General features: G+C 48.1%; 2 protein-coding genes across 11 annotated transcripts in view; one reads left to right on the top strand and one right to left on the bottom strand.

The window, feature by feature from the left end:
* Positions 1-715: 715 nt before the first annotated feature.
* LOC131808127 (putative speedy protein E7) lies at positions 716-6429 on the top strand. 5 transcript variants are annotated; one of them, XM_059134078.1, is made up of 9 exons: positions 721-792; positions 1431-1543; positions 2015-2131; positions 2333-2530; positions 4074-4132; positions 4465-4550; positions 5070-5244; positions 5332-5429; positions 6246-6429. In XM_059134078.1, exons 2-8 carry the CDS (start codon positions 1528-1530, stop codon positions 5389-5391), a joined length of 711 nt encoding a protein of 236 aa, XP_058990061.1. In that variant the 5' UTR covers positions 721-792; positions 1431-1527; the 3' UTR covers positions 5392-5429; positions 6246-6429. The 5 variants fall into 5 exon arrangements, with proteins under 5 accessions (XP_058990063.1, XP_058990061.1, XP_058990064.1 ...); XM_059134080.1 differs by lacking the exon at positions 6246-6429 and having other exon boundaries at positions 716-743; positions 5332-5923; XM_059134081.1 differs by lacking the exon at positions 6246-6429 and having other exon boundaries at positions 5070-5184; positions 5332-5924.
* A 7262-nt stretch (positions 6430-13691) lies between these two features.
* The window catches only part of ANAPC1 (anaphase promoting complex subunit 1), a 102466-nt gene continuing 101776 nt past the window's right edge, over positions 13692-14381 (bottom strand). For all 6 annotated transcript variants that reach the window (XM_059188381.1, XM_059188386.1, XM_059188382.1 and 3 more), the window contains one exon: positions 13692-14064. In XM_059188381.1, the coding sequence (XP_059044364.1) occupies positions 13949-14064 (116 nt within the window). In that variant the 3' untranslated portion in view covers positions 13692-13948. The remainder of the gene's footprint in view (positions 14065-14381) is intronic.

Below are 14381 nucleotides of genomic sequence, written 5' to 3'. Positions count from 1 at the left end.
ATTATTGATGCCAAAAAACCAATTTTAAATAATGGAAACGTGCCGCCACTGAGGATATTCATGTTCGGAAGGCCCTTCACAAAGAATTTGGAGTGATAATAGGAACACCATCTTTATGTAAAATCTCCCAAGAGTGACCACTTCAAACAAGATGACATTCATGAAAGTGTGTGCCCCAATGTGTTCATTAAAAAAAAAAAAAAAAAAAAAAAAAATTAGCAGTGTCCTGTTTAGAGTCACACCTAACATTTAGGTAAAGAGTTCTTACAAGTGCATATAAATCTACAATTATCTCAAAATATAAAAGTTAAAAATTTTTAATCTTACTGTGATCATAGCTAAACAGAAATAAGAAGATAGCAAAAATAAACTACCTGAGTTGCTTTTATTATGGAGGAGCAATTTGTCAACTTTTAAGTTTGTGTTTTGGATATGTGGGTACATTGCTTTCATCTGGAATCATTAATTGACTTGGTTATACACAGGATGAGTTTCAAAGCGGAGACAACGTTGGGATAAGATGAGGTGAGCCCAGTACTCAGGCCGGGGCACTAATCGCCTTCCTTTGAGGCGCATCTTCTATTTCTTGACCTCCTTTTATAGAAAAAAAGCAGTTCCTGGTGGAATGATGTGATGTCATCACTGACTCTTGTCAAGGGCTCTGGAATCTGGGGAGCCATTTGGTTCCAAAGACCTGGCTACAGTGAGTGTTCTTCTCACACTGTTCTGAGGCTGTGCTCCGGGTAAGGGTAAGGGGCCTAGATCCTGAGAGAGCCAGGAGGTCTGCTCTGGGTGAGTGTCACTCGTTCCTGTACTAGACTGAGTATGTAAGGCCACCCAGCTTGGCCTTCCTAGAAGGGTGACTGAGGCTCAACTCTCGCTGCCCCTGGCCATTCATCCCTTGAGCACTGGTCAGACGAGTCCTAATCCCAAGTCCAAAGTGCTCTAACCTCAGTCAAGGAACAAATCTTACTCAACTCAAGTCTCCATTTCCTCATCTGTAAATCATGTAAGTCATACACCTTACCTCACAGATCATTATAAGGATTGAATGAGGTCATTATTTATGCATTGATCAATATTGGAAGTTCAATAAGCAACCAATAACTGTTAGCTATTTTATTTTGTTGTATTGCCTTTTTTTTTTTTTTAACAGAGAGAGAGCGATCACAAGTAGGCAGAGAGGCAGGCAGAGAGAGAGAAAGGGAACCAGACTCCCTGCTAAGCAGAGAGCCCAATTGCGGGGCTCGATCCCAGGACCCTGGGATCATGACCTGAGCTGAAGGCAGAGGTTTAACCCACTGAGCCGTGCAGGCGCCCTTATTATTGCCATTTTAATTATTATTAGGTTTCACCAGGAACAGGTTAAGCAAATAGAAATGGCCCGGTCAGATCAGGTTGAGTGCCCTCTGTTTTTTTTCCATATGCAGAGAAGACAGGATCCCTCTGGGCTCCATATGAGCTGCCTCAGAGACTGCTCTGAGCCAACAGGACCCAGCAAAGAAGAGTCAGAAGAAAGGGGTATGCATGGAAGGCAAAGCAGGTGTGTGCAGTCGTCTGACTTCTATCCAGTCTGAATGACTGAGGTTGTTAGAACACCATGGCTCCAATAGTACTTCCCATTCCTCCTCTCTGCTCTCATGTGTTTGGGTCTGCATGGGCAGGGGAAAGGGCTTTCAGGGTGAGACAGGGATGTCACTAGCCTGTGCACGTTTGTGGCGATTGAAGACATCATGACGAGAGAATTTTACATCTGTCTCTGTAGAGGTATCCTCCTGGCAGAACAATCCATGGAAAGAGGCACAGGAGAGCAGCTTCTCCTGGCAAAGAAAGATAAATGATAACTCAATCCCTACGCTCATCTATAGACTGGGGCAAAGGGGTGATGGTCACTCTCTTATCCCTCCAGATGTCACATGCAAAATTCTCAAGGGCAGCGGGAAAGGAAGAGCCTAGCATTCCCAGCTGGGTCCTCCTGCCGTGTTGACACAGGGTCCTTCCGCTCCCCCTGCAGATCCACGGAACAGGAGCCCTCTGGCCTCTGGTTCTGCCTCTTCAGAGGCTGTCCCTGAGCGGAAAGCCAGGAGAATGAGAGGTCGGAAGAGGAGGAGATCGGTGGATGTCACAGCAGGTATGTGTCACAGCAGGTATGTGTCTCCGGGTGTGCCTCAGCGTCCCTGTACGAAGCGTCACCTGCTGCTGAGTGACCACTTACCATCTTATCTTCTCGAGGCTGAGTCCAGGTCCAGTGATCAGAGTGAGCGGCTAGACAAGAACTCCAGTTCCCAGGTGGGTCACATCCACGCTCACTCAGAATCTTCTGTTTCTGCAGCGGCCCAAGACAGCAGCGGCCCGGCCTCCAACTCCGCCACCTTGGAAGCTGTCTCTGAGCTGAGGTCCTGGAAGAAGAGGGGCCAGGAGAGGACCATCTGGACGGTCAATCATGTTGAGGGAATGAAACTCAGGATGAACAAGAGGAGAAGACCCAGTTACCGTCCTGAAGACCAAGAAGCGTTCTACCGACTTCTGGGTGCGTGCTCTGAGCGGACGGAGCGGTCAGGGCCCTGCGGAGAGTCACATTGGAGGCAGTGGCTCTGGGATCATGTTCAAATCTCCCCGCCTTGGGCTCTGAGCTGTCAGGGGTGTTGGTGGTACCCAACACAGAGGGACCTTGATTCTGCTGGAGAGGCCAACAGGTTTCTCCTCTCTGAGACAAGTTCTTAGCGGGAGTGGGGGAGGCTACAGAGGAGAGTGCTCAACGGTCAAGACACCTCAGAACAAACCAAGGGCTGCGACCTCTGCCCACTGAGATACGTTCACGGATTCCCTCCAATTAAGATTTTGGAGATCAGCGATGAAAAGACAACCTAGATCTCGCTGCCTTTACGTTCAAGGTGGGAAGAGACATAAACAAAGCTCTACAGAAATAAGTTGCTCTCAGCCAGTGACAAATGCAGGGCAGTAATTTTTTTTTTCCAAAGGCAACAATGCCTGGAGATGGAGTGTGAGCGAGGAGGGGGAGCTCTGTGAAATGGGGTCCTCAGGGGACGTGTGTCTGAGAAGGTACCATCAGGAGCAGAGGCAGGATTAAGTGTGATAGCCCTGGGGACACTGTGATCATATTGTCCAATGCAGCATTCGTTAGCCACAGGTAGCCATGAAAAGCTTACTTAACTCATTTAAAATTAAATTTAAAAATTCCATTTCTCAGTCTCACAAGCCATATTTCAAGCATGCAGCCGCCATATCATGGTTAATGGCTACTGTAATGAATGGTACAGATCTAGAACACTTTCATCATCACAGAAAGTTCTATTGCAGAGAGCCAGACTCACTGGAGAAGGGTCCAGGAGGATGAAATAATCCTCAACTCCTCCATCTTCCCTGCTGTGCAAGTGTCATTGTCCTAGGCAAGGAGCGAGGGAGAGACGGCGCCCAGCATTCTCTCAGGACTCCCCTGGAAAATGGAACCTCCAGGGGACAACTCTAATCCCAGACAAGGCTGCTGGGAGCAGGGGGCAGGGGAGGCCAAGAGGTCAGGTCATTATCTGCAGGAAATGAGGGGATCCAGGAGGAAGAGGGTAGGACGCCCAGCACCCCTAGGGGTTGTGGACCGAACACCACAAGCTCAGGGCACTCTGTTAATGGGAGGCGGCAGGAAGCTTCACACGGCCGCAGCATGATAAAGTGACAAGGATAGATGCGCTGTCACAGAGACCCTGGCTGCAGCCAAGCTCTGGCTTGGGGCAAAGGTGTTAAGCATTGAGAGTCAGGTCACATCTCTGTGATCAGTGGATGTATCCCTGTCCATCACATGGAAGTTGATAATAGCAAAATCCAAGACCCACAGCTGAAACTCAAGACAGGCCTCACTGGAAAGAAAAGCCACTGTCACAAATATTAAGACTCACAATCCTCCTAGTGGAAGGGAGGCTGCCTCCACTTCAGGGAGACAAAGGGACTTGGGGGAGGCTCCAGTTTTCCTCCTTCCCTCTGGAATGTCCCATAGCCCTCCGCTCAGTTCTCCCAGAAGGGAGGCTCCAAGGCCCCCTCACTTCTCCCTTCCTTTGCAGAGGACCCCGTGATCCAGAGCTTCTTGGAAGCTGACATTTTCCTCAAAGTATCTGATAAGGTATCTGCAGCACCAAAATGAGGAGGGGCTGCGGGGTCCACACAGTCACCACCTGTGGGGGCAGGAACAGAGAACGAGATTTCTGGTCGGGCGGGAGAAGCCCTGGGGGGACCCGCTCTCAGTGTCAGAAGACACACCCCCTGCGGCCTGGCCTGCCTATGGGCATCTTCTCCTGGCTTCCCGTGGGTTCCTCTCCACATGCCACAGGGCCTCAGCACAGCCTGCCCTGAGGGGTTCCCCCCATGGCCATTGGATGGGGCAGGACCTGCCGCCCATGTGGGACACTCTCCCCACCTCTACTGACTGTTTGTCTGCCTCCTATGTCCACACAGTACCTGCTTTCCATGGTGGTGGAGTACTTCGGCCGTGTCGGGCTGCCTGGCCACCTCTACAACAGGATCCACTTCTTCCTGGCCCTGTGAGTGCCGCCTCGGGGATGCTCTCAGTTCTGCCCCCCAGTCGCCCATCCCACAGCCTCACCACCCCATCAGGATGGGCTTGGCCATGCCTATGCACCTGAGGGTCTCAAGTGGTGGTTCCTCTTGGCCACAGAGCACACAAGGCTCTGTGGGGGGGGAGGGGAAGGCAATGAGTAAGGTCATGGGGAAGGGGAAGGCTACAAAAGTAGCCAAGAAACATCACTTGTTGCTCAGAGACTGAGTGACCAGAGGGAGAAGCCCCAGGGAAATGGCGAGCAGCCAGAACCTTGGCCTGGGCCAGGCACAGCACAGGCCCTACCGGCTGGGTCCCAAGGACAGTCCTGCTGTCCCTCTGGAGCCAGAATCCCCACAGATAGGGCTTCCCAGACCCTCCTTCCTGGACAGACCGCCCTGGGCACTGGGTTCTCCGGTGTGACTTCTGCAGCTTCTCCTGGCCATGCTGCCTGAGGTCGGCCGTCATTTGGGCCTGACAAGCGTCCCCCCTTTCCCCACGGCAGCTACATTGCCTCTGACATGGAGGAGGACAACCCCACATCCAAACGGAGCATCTTCCAGTTCCTGCTGGGCAGGGAGCACTGGCCAGCGCTCTACAAGGAGTTCCTGAAGTTGAAGGTGGAGTTCTTCCATGCAATGGGGCACCGTGCCTGGGTCACCCCGGAATTGTGTGAGGAGGTCTGTTGGGGATGAGGGCGGGCAGCGCACCCCAGTGGTGGGGCTGTGCCCTTGCTCCAGGTGCTCATGCTGCTGTTTCCCTTTCAGATCCAGGCCCAGAACCCGCATCACTGGGTCTGGAGTCGGGAGCGCCAGTGCGCCCCTTAGGTCCCCGGGGAACAGAGCGGGGGCTGCAGGTGGTGCAGGTGAGTGCGCGTGCTCTGGGGCTCTGCAGGCAGGAGGTCCCCACCTTCTGTGCCCCTGCAGTCACCTCCTGGGCTGGTGGGCTTGAAGGGGAAACAGTACAGCATCCCTTTGAGCATATTAGCATCTAAGGGCTCTGAGAACTACCATGATACAGAAAGTAATTACCGGTGTTTATATCAAAACTCTCCAAATGCATTTGACTATGGAATCAAGTATGTAACACCAGATCCCAATTTGCATATCAAAAAAACTTTTTGGGAAAACTCCTGGAAATGCTGATCTAAGTAATGAAAACCTCTGTAGGGTTTTGATCTGAGTTGAAAATTTTAAACAAATAAATGGAAGACGCTGAAGTCACCCTTTCTGGAAAGGGGGGTTGGTCCCCTGGTGGCTCTTTGGAGGAAAGAGAGATTAATTCCAACATGTCATCAAAAGTGGTATGTGTTTACCTCCCACATAAAACAAGCTTAGTAGCTGGGTCCCTGAAGGATGTGTCAGTTTCGTCTTGTCACAGGCAAAAGGAGCTTCTAGGGCTCCTGGTCTCTGCAAAGATCAGATCGGTGGGCATAAAAGGGCACCAAGCACCTAGAGAACTGTGAGAAAGCACACCATAGATGCCACAGTTATGAAAGTGGACGCTTGGCCAGCACCACACTCTTTAGAACATGTTTTCTTTTGTTTAAATTTGGTTTTTATTTTTGGGTTTACTTGAAGTTGGGGGGGACCTTTGGTGAAACAGAAGGCGCTCTTTGCCTGGGGAGACGGCTATACCAGAATAATCTTGTGAACTGAGCCAACCCCCCACCTCTTTGCAGGGTGTGACGGAGCCCATTCTGACCCTAGGAAAAAGAAGGTCAAGTGTGCTCTGTGATAAACCAAGTTTGTGATAAAGTTTAATTCATCCACAGGCTTCTTATTTGAGGACCAACGACTACTATATATGTCAGAATCTCAAATTCCAGAGAAAATTGCATTATTTTCACAATAAAAAAAAAAAAAGAGAGACAAATAGTGGCTACAGGGGCCACTCGTGGATCTGGTCGCTTAGACAAGCACTGGGGGGGCAGCTGGACTGGGGGGGGCAGCTGGTTTTGCCTGAGCCCCTTTCCAACATGCACCTGTGGTGGTGCGCGAGAACTTCCTCACCCGGGAGTCTGCCTCCTGCTCTGATCTCGCTTTATTTTCCTGTAGCTCCCACCCATCCCCTGCCTCTCCCTGCCCCAACACCAAGCTGCTGCCTCCTTGGCAGGCTCCGGGAGGCACAGAGGGACAGCACTGGGCCTCCAGTTTTCCTCAGACCTGCAGGAAGGAGGGTGCGGGGACAGTTAGAACCATGACAGCCTGAATAGCACAATGGCTCCCCAACCTTCCAGTGAGTGTCCGCCTGCCAAGGCCCTGCCCCCTGGTAATCTGGAAGAGTGTGGCAGTAACATGGAGGGGGGGACCAAAGGAGCCAAGAGACCAGAGCAGGAGCCTCTGTGGAAACTTGAGAATAGGCAGAGGGAGAGGGGATGGGAAGTCTGGGAAGAGGCCTGGATCACTGAGGAGGAGGCCCCTGAAGAAAGAGGCCAAAGAAACAGCTAGAAGATGGTGAGGTGAAGAGAAGGAGACAGGAAGGGGGGAGAAACACATGAGGAGAGAGGCTACAGGATGTGGCCAGCCCATTCTAGGCAATCAGCATCTTGGGGACAGTTGTCCTGGGAGGCTTTCCTGACACTCCACTGGAAGAGATGGTGAGGCATTCCAGCCAGGAGACTAGAGGGAGGCATGGCGCTCACTGATGTGTGGATCTAATGCTGGAACAAGAATGGGAGTCAAGGGGGGAATCCTATGCCATCATAGGCTCCGACATCATCGAAATAACTCAAGTTTCAAAATGAGAGGAGAAGGGAGAGAAGAAAGGAGGCTGTCATGAACGGATGCCTGGGGACAGGTGGAGAGGTCCCAGGGTGCTACTGAGGCCAGAAACAAGGCAGTGGAAGCTGAGGTTAAAAAAAAAGGCGAGGTGACTGGAAGAGACCTATGTGGATATTAGTGTTAAATGTATGCACAAGAATACAAGACATCCTGAACGCCAAATAAATGAATATGACAAATTTTAAGAGAAAAAAAAATCAAAGTTACATGGTAAATATAAGAAATATAGTAGAAATATAATACAGAAACAATAAAAAAATGAGATTCAACTGAGATCAGTCATATTACTTGTATGAACAAATCTGAACTCACTACTAAAAGACTTTCAGGTAGATTCACAAAGCAAAACCCAGTTCTGTCATTATCCTTAGATCATGCCAAGGTGCTAACAATGGGATGAGGGTGTGGGGTGCACCATGCAAACACCCTCCAATAAGAGTAGGGCTTGTGATCTTGATACCAAGGGAAGGAACATTCAGATGCAAAACCCTTCAGAGATGTGGAAGAACATTTGGGATGGGGTTGGGGGGCAGTATCTGGGGGTAGGTGCCCAGTATTCCAGGCAATTCCACAAGCCTGGGCTGGTCCACCACCTCTCCATGTGCTCAGTGATGCTCCTAGATTTTATAGCACTCTTGACAGACAGATGGATAGATGGGTGGATGGATATATAGATGTAAAGACATGTATAACTATTCTAGATAGAGTCTAATTACTGGGCAATAATTGCAGTTACCAGACAGACACTGTCTAGCTCTTCATCACTTTTTTCCCATAGAAATGCCGGATTTGCCACAAAACTGCTTAGACTACAAGGTGTCCAGGAACCTCACAGTCAAGCAGAGACAGAATATCCAGTCTTGTAAAAAGTTGACTCCCTTCAGGAAGCAATACAGTTGCTGTTCAACCCCGACTATCCCATGAGGGCTTAGCATTTTCTTCCTGAGTCCTCTGGAACTTTGCAATTGCAAATAATCATAGCTCTTACTTTCGGTGACACCTAGTCCTTGCAGCCCCAGAAGGCCAAGGGATAAACAGGCTAAGAGGTGGTTTCTCTCCTCACTCATGCATCTAGTGACTCAGTCCTGGGAAATCTGGCACTATACGGGGCCAACCCACACCGTTCGAGTTACTCAGCTGATGAAAGACCATGCATTCTTCCTTTAGTCAGGGAGTCCTCTCAGGGTGTTAGGGAGAAACCCAAGGCCACTCAAGGCGGGGAGGTCACTGCCACTGTGGCCTGAGTTTGGCCCCATTCAGATGAGTTAGTGTACGAGTTGCAAGACTGTCATAAAATCTTGGTGTTAGAGCACACCTGGGTGTGATCATGGGAAAGGAAAGTGAACAGCATGGGGGGCTCAAGAGATAGCCAAGGGGCTGGAAATTCTATGAGCAAAACCAGGGGATACCGAGTGGTGTGAGTGGCTTTTATGGGCTTGGGGATGGGGCTGGTTTCACACCTGGGTCATTATGTCCCACCTAGCAGCACAGGGTTTGCTCAGGGACCCAAGCAGAAAGGGTGTTGATGAAGGAAAGTAGATGGAAATGTTTAGGGAACAGAAGCCTGAGAAGGCCCTGCAAAACTCATCTGGGGGCGGGGGGACACCTGCCACAGCTGGTGGTGGCTGCAGCCACGTTCGCACAATCTGCCCTCCTGCCTACCTGTGACCCATGAAGCCTTGGCTACCTCTTCCACCTCCAGGCCTCACATGGGCATCTCTCACTGGCTCCTCCCAGTGGCACACACTTACCTGGCCCCGCACGGAAAACAGCTGGAGGCTGAGCAGCAAGAGGAGGAGGCTGGTGAAGATGCTGAGTTAACATCCCGTCCAGGCAGAGGGCACAGTGAGATGACCCGAATGAAAATTAACTAGAGGGGAGAGGGAGTTCGGAGCAAGAGGACACCAAGATGACAAGATAGCACCCACACAGCCCTCTGGGGTTTTGCAGAAATTTCAAGTAGGGGTTGGTGCTCATCTCATCTAGATCTTACCAGGCAGAGATGCTGCAGCTAGGGATACTAATTACGACGATTTGCTAATGATTCTTCCTTCAATTGTTGAAGAGCTATATACGTTGACCCACACTTCAGCTGATGAGATTATCTTCTTAATCTCTGGAATGGTGCACAATAAGCAAACAAAAGCCTTGACTGAATGAAAAATACACACGAATATGAACACAAGACAAATGAAAGAACATGGGCAGCACTAACTAGCTTCCAAACACTGTCCCTGTGATAAGTCCTCCCACTGACGTGATCATGATCTAGCACGTCGGGGTTCTGGAAGTCCATGGACTACAGCTTCCCAAGGCAGCGTACCTGAATGTAAGACCGGAGATGGATCCATTAACCACAGAGACAGGGAAACAGATTTCACACCTAAGTATTGGAGTAAAAGCAGTGGAAATTATGAATGTGCATTTTTAAATAGATTTTCACTGATTTTATTGAATTTGGTATAAGTTTTTTTCTAAATTTCCTATTTCATGTTATAATGTGCCACAATAGGAAGAAATATTTTCAGCTAAAAGAGATGTTTTAGGGGCGCCTGGGTGGCTCAGTGGGTTAAGCCGCTGCCTTCGGCTCAGATCATGATCTCAGGGTCCTGAGATCGAGTCCCGCATCGGGCTCTCTGCTCAGCAGGGAGCCTGCTTCCCTCTCTCTCTCTCTCTGCCTGCCTCTCCATCTACTTGTGATTTCTCTCTGTCAAATGAATAAATAAAATCTTTTTTTTTTAAAGATTTTATTTATTTGAGAGAGAGAGACAGTGAGAGAGAGCATGAGCGAGGAGAAGGTCAGAGGGAGAAGCAGACTCCCCATGGAGCTGGGAGCCCGATGCGGGACTCGATCCTGGGACTCCGGGATCATGACCTGAGCCGAAGGCAGTCGTCCAACCAACTGAGCCACCCAGGCGTCCCTAAATAAAATCTTTAAAAAAAAAAAAAAAATGTTTTAAATTAAGATGGTTGTTATATGACCCAGAAAGCAGCACACAGGACTAATTTAATTCCAAGAAAGTACACAAAGTTCTTTGTTTTTCTAAAGATGTGCAGAGAAGAGAAGGGTCCACAAACTCTGTCTGGTGCAACATCCTTCCAATTTATGTTAATCTGCCTCTTTCTCAGCATCTACTGCACTAAGAGAGGGAATACTGAATCAGATTTGGGGGTTTGAAACAGTATGGTCTCAAAGCCCAGGCCTGTTAGGGGTTGTGACAGGAGCAGTGCTGCCTTGGGCCAACCCGCCACCTCCCTCCTGAGCCTCAGGAGTCTCAGCTATAGAAAGAGGGGCAGAGAGATCTTCCACTGCTGACCTTTTATGCAGCTGCCTAAAGACAGACAGTCCTGCCATCTGGGCAACGCTTACTCCCATGCCAGCCTCCCTTTCATTCAAGGACAGAACATGGAGCAAAGCAAGAGGATGGCCCACAGGCAAGTTCATCCTCACCACAAGCCAGAATTAAGGATACGGTTTTAAGGGCTTTTCTTTCAATTTAGCAAAAAAGACTTTCCCACAGCTTGTGACTGATGAGAAGCAAGCAATGTATTTCAGAGTCAGGGAAACCTGGCTGGCCCCGGGAAGCAGGAAAAGCCAGTCACATGGTTATCTGCAGGGTGACTGCTATGTGCTGACAGAGGCCTCCAGCCTGGGGGTACCCTCTTAGGAGCGGCAGCTCCAACCTCCCCTCTGCTTCCTTCTATTGCTGGTTGAACACTGCAGATACTAGGGGTACAAAGGTGACCAAATCCCACCCCTCTCCCATAGCTGAATTGGAGAGATCTTTATACAACTTGGCATTTTCTACAAAATGTGGTGAGGATGGAGGAACCCAGACGACAAGGCCCCAGCCCTATATGCAAAAGGCATATTAGTTAATCTATGTGCTACCAACTAAGTCTTCCTGGTTTGGATCTCAAATTGCTCCATGGCCTTCCAGCTTCGCTCAGCTACCAGCATCCTCTCCTTTGGCCTACTCCGGTCTTCAGATCGGGCTTTGACATAGCTTTCCTCGGAATCCATGTCACACACACAGTCCACAAATCCACTCCTCTGGCAATTCCTGCCTTGGTTCCACATGCTCTGGCTTCTACTCGGAATCCTGGCTCCCAAACTCTGGCCTGTGCCCAGCAGGCACACTGGCCTCCCACCAAATGGGTCTGTCTGCTGATCAAGCTGAGAGATGAGAGGCCGCTGCCACTTCCTTGCTTCCACTGGGCTGTAAGATGATCTCTGAGCTGGGAATCACCATAAGCTAAGTTGGCTGGTTTTTAGACAAAGGGTAAAAAAGTGGCCTTACTGAAGATCAGGCAGCACTGAGGGGAGCTCTGTAAGGCTTAACCCAACAGACGCTCCTGCTAGGGTCTGGCGTCCATGCGTCAGAGCTACCCACAAGTTCAGGCCTTCACCTCTTCATACTACATCGTACTCAAGGGAGGGACACCGATATCAGCCCTCCCTTGGGGGGTGTGTGCAACTATTATTTAATTATGCCCATCTATGGAAGCATGTGTAGCTGTATAAGTAAAAAAGATGAATGTGGGGTAAGTTAGGAACCAAAGTGACATTAAGTAACCAGTACTCACCAGTGGCTGTTCTCCTCCCCTTCATGGACACATGGAGGAGGAGTCACACGATGTGGATTGATCTACTTCCTGCCAACAGGCTGTGACTGGAAGTGACACGTGCCACTTCTGGGCCAAAACCCTTAGAAGTCAGACGCACTGCTCCTGCTCTTCCCTTGTCTTAACTTTGGAGTCAGACGCACTTTTCCTGCTCTTCCCTTGTCTTAACTTTGAGGAGGCCGAAATATTCTAGATGGTAAGAACTACTTTCCAAATCTTTTCAGAACCCATAAATAGCAAGAATTCATTTCTTTGATGATCCTAGCAAGTCTGCTCAGAAGACTGCCCAGAATACCCTCTTTGCTCTGTTACCTAAACACTGGGTCCAAACTACAAAGAAAATGCTGTGTCCAGACCATCTGCAATCTTGTATTCTGCTCTTTCTTTTAGAAAGCCTGATTATTGCTTTTGTTGACAACATTCTAATGACTGTTCTCCCTCATATATGAGAATACATAATGTGCAAGTAACAGTCTCTCAAGTCATCATTCAGAGAAAGGAATACAAATCATAAACAACTGAGACTGAAAATAGCAAAAGTTGCCCAGATACTGAGTTCTTAAAATCTTGATTCAAATGGAATTTCTGTAACCTTTTTTTTTTTTTTTTTAAATTATATAAAAAAATAGCTAAGTGTGAAAGGGAAGCACATTTCATCCTCCCAGGCAGCCGTGTCTTACCTATGCAGTAATGCCGGAGCAAGTCCCTGGAGCAAGCATGCAGACGGAGTACTGAGTCTAGAGAGAACCCTTCACCACTACAGGTGTGCCCCCACCCCACAGAAGCAAATGCCACATGGGTTTTTGCCAGAATCTCAATGGAAACATTTGTTTGCTTTGATTTTTACACTGAGAGCTAAACAGCACAATTCAGGATGTGGCAATGTGAAATCACTGAATGGATCATGCCATTTCTACCAATCCAGCTGGCCATTGGGGAAGCACAGGGCACATGTCAGGCACCAGACAGCACGGTGTTTTCTTCTTCCTCTTCGGGAAACCTGAAGCTGCAGGCCTCTCTTTCGGAATATCTTTCATCATTACCTACTCTACAAACTCTCCATACAGATGTACATTCTCTAAATCTTGGGTGGGAATGGACCATCATTTATTTTTTTAAAGATTTTTTTTATTTATTTATTTATTTATTTATTTGACAGAGAGAGATCACAAGCAGGCAGAGAGGCAGGCAGAGAGAGAGAGGAGGAAACAGGCTCCCCGCCGAGCAGAGAGCCCGATGCGGGACTCGATCCCAGGACCCTGAGATCATGACCTGAGCCGAAGGCAGCGGCTTAACCCACTGAGCCACCCAGGCGCCCAGACCATCATTTATTTTTAAATGCAATTTCTAAAGACCTCTTTTAGTAGAAATTGCACATTTTCTCTATTTAGAACAGGCTTCACATTGACCCATTCCTTATTAGGGTATAAACATCCTCTTGTTGAAGGTGACTGCTCATACTATGAGGATGCCTAGCACTGTCACAGAAAGTACACACCAAGTTTAGACCCAAACACTGCGACATTTCAGGAGATGCTAAAAAGCCATTTTCTTGCTGCAGAGAATAAAACTTGATGACACAGCTTCTTTAAAAACCTTGCAAATTTAAACATAGTCACTTCATCTGAATCACCCTAGCTAGAAGACTTAAAAAATGAATATCCACCCCAGCCCCCACGGCTCTAATCTCTGAGATCCCAAGCTAAAATAATCAAGAGTTTTGAAAACAAACCAAAAAACTTTATTTACAAAAGTAAATTTTAACTCACTTTTATATATCATATAATGTTAATGCTGACAGCAACAGAGCCTCTGGAATATTTAAAACACTTGGATTTTAAAATACATTGAGGTTTGTGCAGCTCATTCCCCACTAGTTATATTATAAAACTTATAAATGTTTCTTTAGCTTTGTTGTTTGGTCATGTTTTTGTGCAGAAGTCACGCTTCAGGGTAGGTTTGCCACCAGACATGATCACATAACCATTGGCTGCGGATTTCCAAGAAGCAAAGGAGCCAATCTTAGCAAAGCCCGCACTGGCATTTTCAGCTGTTTAAATTTGAAGAGGAGTTCAGCAAAGCTTGTGCTCCCTAAAGAAATGGAAATGGAGGGAAAGTCAAACTTCTATATAAATTCAGATGTACACCCCTTTCAAGGAAGCTTCAGAAACATAATCACAATTAAAGAAAGCTACATTCTTCCCTTTGAAAACAATTCCCCAAAGGTAATATTTAAATAATGAATTTCCCGAATGCACTGTAAAATATAATTTGATATAAAAATGTCAAATGTATCCTATTCTGTACTTCAAAAATTGACCTGTAACTACATCTGAAACTGTTAATATTTACATATTACTGAAATATAATTAATAAATGTGCCTGTCTACTTTCAACTATCATAATTT

The sequence above is a fragment of the Mustela lutreola genome, chromosome 9, assembly GCF_030435805.1.
Source record: "Mustela lutreola isolate mMusLut2 chromosome 9, mMusLut2.pri, whole genome shotgun sequence".
NCBI classification, from domain to species: domain Eukaryota; kingdom Metazoa; phylum Chordata; class Mammalia; order Carnivora; family Mustelidae; genus Mustela; species Mustela lutreola.
The sequence above is the reverse complement of the archived record's forward strand: the minus strand, read 5'-3'. Positions and strand labels throughout refer to the sequence as shown.

Excerpts from the sequence above, each read along its gene's own strand:
- LOC131808127 (XM_059134078.1), top strand. Across the intron at positions 4,133-4,464 it reads TCCTCAAAGTATCTGATAAG|TACCTGCTTTCCATGGTGGT; the intron begins GTATCTGCAGCA and ends ATGTCCACACAG. Across the intron at positions 5,245-5,331 it reads CCCCGGAATTGTGTGAGGAG|ATCCAGGCCCAGAACCCGCA; the intron begins GTCTGTTGGGGA and ends TTTCCCTTTCAG.